The sequence below is a fragment of the Elephantulus edwardii genome, unplaced genomic scaffold, assembly GCF_000299155.1.
Source record: "Elephantulus edwardii isolate Elephantulus edwardi_28Jun2011 unplaced genomic scaffold, EleEdw1.0 scaffold00183, whole genome shotgun sequence".
NCBI lineage: Eukaryota > Metazoa > Chordata > Mammalia > Macroscelidea > Macroscelididae > Elephantulus > Elephantulus edwardii.
Window position 1 is genome coordinate 1662947 of NW_006399933.1, and position 6208 is coordinate 1669154.

General features: G+C 33.3%; 1 protein-coding gene across 1 annotated transcript in view; it reads left to right on the top strand.

Annotated features, from left to right (window-relative positions):
* SEMA3D (sema domain, immunoglobulin domain (Ig), short basic domain, secreted, (semaphorin) 3D) overlaps positions 1-6208 on the top strand; it is a 179451-nt gene that overhangs the window by 124218 nt on the left and 49025 nt on the right. Inside the window, exons 8-9 of the mRNA XM_006896139.1 lie at positions 3128-3239; positions 4346-4415. Of these exons, the coding sequence (XP_006896201.1) occupies positions 3128-3239; positions 4346-4415 (182 nt within the window). The remainder of the gene's footprint in view (positions 1-3127; positions 3240-4345; positions 4416-6208) is intronic.

A 6208-nucleotide genomic window follows, 5' to 3' on the forward strand; every position in this document is an offset into this window, starting at 1 on the left:
AGAATTTGAAGGACAACTGCCTGGCCAACTGGAAGAAAGAAACACTTGTTCCCATTACCCAAAAAGAGATTATCCAATAGAATGTGGAAATTATCCAATAATATCATTAATATCACATGTAAGCAAAATATTCCTGAAGATCATCCTAAATAGCTAGAACACTACATTTACAAAGAACTAGCATTAAGGATATAATTGTTCTAGTATTCTTTGTTTGCAGCCACGGTCTGACATCGACAATGTCTATTTGTGCTTTATTGACTATGAAAAAGCATTTGACTGTGTGGATCATAATAAACTATGGCAAATATTGAGAAGAATGTGAATCTCAGAACACTTAATTGTGCTCATGTGAAACCTAGACCTAGACCAAGAAGCTGTTGTCTGAGAAGACCAGGTGTTCTGCATGGTTTAAATTCAGGAAAAGTGTATATCAGGGTTATATTCATATCCTTTCTCCTTATCTATTTAGATTGCATATTAAGAAAATCATTTGTGTAGCTGGACTTGAATATCTTCCTCTATGAATGGTATTTTCATGTATTTTGCCCATTCTGTGATTAGGCTGTCATCAACCTTTTTCCTTATGGAGGCCCTGTAGGAGTCTGTAAACTTTTGTTATGAGACCCTTGGTATAGATGGCATTGCCAAATTTAAACCTGTTCTTGAGATGGTTTTTAAATTCAGGTGAGGTAGAATCAGGGTCATATTTAATTTTAGTGGATTTGTTTTCATTCTCTTCAGGCCCACCTAGAACTTGCACATGAATAGTCAATGGTCTGTTCCACATATAGCCCCTATGCTAGTTTTGACTGCTGATACTGAACTCCTCCAATAATTCATTCAACAGATGGTAGTAAATTAGATTCCAGTGTACATCAGGTGAGGTACAGGGGTATAGCCACCTTTTGTAGGTTGTGTGCGTGTTTGTTTAATCTATTTGCATTGAGTAAGTTATTGATTGTACAGAATTCAGACATTCAGTCCCCACCCTCATTTCTGTTTACCAAGCCTGATATTTCCAACTACTAATTTTTCTTTTTTCAAACTTCTGCCTTTCAGTCATCAATTATTAAAGAATCTTGATTATATGTTCAATGAATTTCTTACTGTAAAAGTTAGTAAAAATCCTCAATTCCCTTATCTTTGGTTTTGGGGTTTTTTTGGGTACACATAAATATAAATATAAATGCAACTGTAATAGTTATATTACAGGGCTTCCTTGTATGTGTATGGACAGTATCCTGTCATTCACAGCATTGTACTTCAGGATGTATACCGAAATAGCCTTTTTTAATAAGACTGTAACATCATTCTTCCTGACTTTTTCATTTCCAGCAGAGTAGATCATATGATTATCTGATTCAAATTAGTGAATGTCAATCTGTTTCAGCTTGCTGATGCCTAGAATTTCAATATTTGTTTAATTTTTTTTACAACATTCAAGTTTTTGAAATTTATACTTCATACAATCCACTTAATGACTCCAATTATTAATGAAGATTTCCCACTGTTCTGTTCATTTTTTAATGTCTTTTACCTGAGGGCTCTTGCAGCAGTGTTAAGTTTTACAATGTTCCTCTATTGTTCATAGGACTTTTTGAAGGCTTATTGTTTCTGAAGTGCATGATCAATCTTTCTTTCTAGTCTGTATTAATCTGGAAGCTCTACTAGCATACAATAGCTGACAAGAACTATACATATGAAAGAAAATAATATGCAAGCATACATAAACATATCTAAGCTATAAAAAGCAACATGCAGAGCACACCCCTCCATACAAAAACTGTCAGGTAAATGTTGTGCCCGTAAGAGAAAACTCTGTACACATAAGAGGATAAACAAGCACACATAGGCATATGACAACAAGGAGCACTGTGTTAACCCAGTACAAGAAACTGACAAGTAAGTGTTATACCCCTAGAAGCAAATCCCAAGGACAAACAAAAGTACAGTTATCTTGAGATGGCTGGGATTGCCTTGGTGAGGCAAGGCACAGGCCTAGAAACGGTTTTGTGTGTTTGTGTGTGTATAAATAACATCACTCCTGATTTCATGTTCAGAAATCAAGTAAACTCATAGGAAGATAGTTGCTAAACACTCAGTCTTGAAATTTGACTTGAAAATTAATGCTTTGTCAACTTTAAAGGGCATAGATTTCTTGTTTTCTAATTTATATTTAAATTTAAATATGTTAATGGAAAAACCTCCAAAATTAATTATTTAACCCAAAACTTAGGTATTTGATTCATTTGATGAAAGAGGGGTGTGTGTGTGTGTGTGTGTATGTGTGTGTTTATGAGGAAAGCAGAGGTGTTAAGACAAATATAAAAAAATAGTCCTGTGGTCATTTGGACATATAAATAAAAAAAGAAGAAAAACCTGTTATAAAGCATTCTTGAATAGCATAACCATATTTATTTTATTTGTCTTAAAATTTTCTATTTTCCTCAATGTTAATAAAGCAAATTTAATGAAATATTTTTGAGGGAAAAATACAGATAAAATATAGAGTAATGTTTTAAATTTAAGATTGCTTTTTTTGTATTTATTATCTATGTTATTATGTTGGTTTGATGTTTAATCAGTGGGTTGCTGAATTTAATCTACAAGGAGTCCTTTATAAGACTGTAATTGTTGATCTCAGTGGTAAGAACAAATATATCCCTCCTAGTTAGGGCTGTACTAAACTCTACTTGCCTGGGACTAAGCAATATGCAAATATCATTACATTAAATTATCATTATAATTCTATTCCAGGGCATTAATTATTTCATAGAGGAGAAAATAGAAACTGGGAAATTGTTTTCCTCCCCCCATAATCTCTTGTAGTTCATGAAACAAAACTTTGGCTGAAATAGTATTTGAGTCCAAGCCTGATTCCTGCAGTCTTCCATGTATCTTATTCTGTAGAATACATTGCTTCCATTGCACTTATATTACATGATAAAAGTGTTTAATGTTGAAAGACAGAACTGCCTTTCTCTTCATTTAGAAAGTTCAAGGATTAAGTAAGTAGGCGTTGTTTCCTTGTAAAGAGCTGTATTAATAAGATACTGGCTGTAACAGTACCAATATTAGTTGGTGATAGAATTATACTGGTGATTTTTTTTTTCCTTTTTGTCAGAATGATGTAGGAGGACAACGCAGTCTGATAAACAAATGGACAACGTTTCTGAAGGCCAGATTGATTTGTTCAATTCCTGGCAGTGGGGCAGATACGCATTTTGATGAGCTTCGTAAGTTGCACGTTCTTTCATACCTAAGCAAAACCCTTATTATTAAGTTATTCAGCATTTATTTTGTTTTAGTTCAAAGGCTTACACAAAATCGACACAAAATACAGAAAGGAGATTTACTAATGTATGCGTAAAGAAGCTCTAGAGCTGGGCATGTGGAAATGAAAGCAGCTTTTTTATTTTGTAAGAGTCCTCAGTGCTAGTAAAGGAAATGAAATTGCAAGAAGAGACAGAAAACTATTAGCTCCAGGACAACAATTTCAAGCCTATCTGTTTTCTGTGCTTTCCTTTCCCTCCGGAAGGAACCTCCCTCTAAAAGGGGGAAACCTTATTCTCTGGATGCCCTCTACTGGACACCCTGTGCTTTGTTGGTCTGTGTGTCTGAGTTGCTAAAAAAAAAAAAAAAAGAGGAAAGAAAATATTGGAGCAAAGCTTCTTTCACTTCACCTAGTTGTAGATGAATTTTAATTTTATTGTATATCAATTTAGGTCCATGGCTTTTTATCTTCTAGAGTTTATTTTTGTGTGTGCCATGGAATATACAAACTGTTGTCCATAGCATTAGGTGGTTTTACTAGTATTATATTTATAGTAGTAAAGTATGCATTGAATATTTATAAATGATGTCTTATGTAATGTATAATAATTTTACACTCATGTCTTAAATCTTTATTTAAAGGGCATTATTTATACAGAGAATACTATCCATGTACTAATTACATGTATAACTTTCAGATGCTTCTAAAAGAAAATTGAGTTACTGTTAAAGTAACTATTTTTCAAGACAATAACATATCTATATTTGATTTTCTTGTCTATTATTAACAGTCATGGAAATTTCCAATGAATTATTTCATTTATTTATTCACATAACATATCTATGTGGTCAAGTGTTTCATTTCATACTAGTGGGCAAACCACTTTTTTGATGTTAATGTCTTAAGTTTAAAAAGTGACTCATAATCTAGTCACAAAATAGTGGCTCTCACTGTTATCTTACTTTTACAAACTCTTCACAAATAGAGTGTCAAAAATAATACTTTATTTAAAATGAAAGCTTTTTATAACATTGGAAAATAAGACTGAATATTTTTTTCCATTTGTAGAAGATATTTACTTACTTCCCACAAGAGATGAAAGAAATCCTGTAGTATATGGAGTTTTTACTACAACCAGGTATGCTCAGAAGAATATTTATAATATCTATAAATCTTTATGTGTATGTAAACCAGTATAGTTATATATTATTTTTGTTCATGATTTTTAGCTACTCTGTTGTATGCACGTTTGCATGTTTCTTTTACACTTGGCGTTTGACAGAAATATTTTCATATCATTCCTTTCAAATTCCCGTTCTTTTGACAGTGATATAGAATGTTCTATATTAACTATCATGATTTGTTTAGCCAGTACCTTGTACATGGGCGTTTTTATTTCTTCCAAGTCTTTGCTGTTACAAATAAGGTTGCAGTGATTGACCTTGTACCTGTGCTGTTTCTACACCAGCCAGTATATTTGTGGGATCCATATCAAGGCTAGAATTACTGGATCAAAGATAAAGAGCTAGATAAGCAGATAGATATAGATGCACACACACATGCCTATATTGCTGTTGTTATGTACCTTCGAGTTGGGCTGCCTGAAAGCTGACCCTCCAGTGGGTTTTCAAGAGGCAGTAAATCGCATGAGGAACTATCTCAGTTCATCATGTTTATAGCCTTTGTCTTTTTCACTGCCCTAATAATTTTCCAAGCATGATGTCCTTCTTCAGGGATTGGAAGTGGAATTTGTATTGTTGCCAAGAGAAGAGAAACCATTCAGAAATAAAGTTAGCTAGAACTGAAGATGACTTCTTTTCTGTCCTTTTACTTCTATCATCTTCATGCACAATACTGCCCTGTATATGTCATGGAGACACTGAGTTTTTTAATAGTTGAATAAAAAAAAATAAAAATATGATGCTTTTAAGGTATACATGTAAGCTGTGCATATACTCTCTATTTAGTTTTATAACTTAAACATAACTTTTGCTCTTGCACATATTGCACTGTGTGGGGGACATTCTTTCAGTGTTTTGAACAGCACTGCAGTTAATCTTTATCAATGCATATCTGTATTGGAGGAATTGAAAGTATTGATAACTGCAACTAGAACTATATTCCTTCTTTCTCTGGATAAATTTAAGATATTTGTCTGTAAGTTATGTGTGTTTCTTTTGTTGTCTGAGCCTCACTTTATTCACAATTTATTATGTAAAAATTAAAATGTACTATCAAATAAAAACTGTATCTTCAAGTAAAAGACTATTTAATGCTATTGATTGTGAATATTTACATATGAGAATAAAGAAGAAATACTGAGATACTCTCCTTTTGGACTTCATTTGTACCAATCATTTGTTTGATAATATGCAAAGCTGCTAGGAAACCAGGTGTCTGTTACACAAGTGTCTGAGTCCTACTTCTATTGACACCTTTCTAGTCACAGGACTGTCTTTGAAGTCATTGTGTATTCCCCACACAAGGCACAGACATGTGCCAGGAAAATGTAGCCCCAAGATAGTTTTCCTTTTCACCTACCACGTTTTGGCCCACCCAGGGTGTGAAGTTACAAGTCAGTTCTTTGTTCTTCCTGTGTTTTGTTTTATTTTCAGTGCGACCCTAAAAAGTCGAGGTAATGTCTGGTTACATGACACAGTCTTTGTCCATTAAATATGATTCATTATTACTTTAAAATACAATAAGATCATGAGACTGATGCAAGAGTCACTTTACTTTTACAACTAGCCTTTCCTCAACTGCTTGTTTATCATTATCTCTCAATACTTTCCTTGAAAGCCATCCTAAGAATATTAGTAGTTGAGAAACTCATGACAGAGAATCATGGCCTCTTTTGTATAATACAGAGGTAATATCTTTATTAGATCACAAAGGATCAATGAGAAGGATCTCTTTTATTAAGACCAGGAA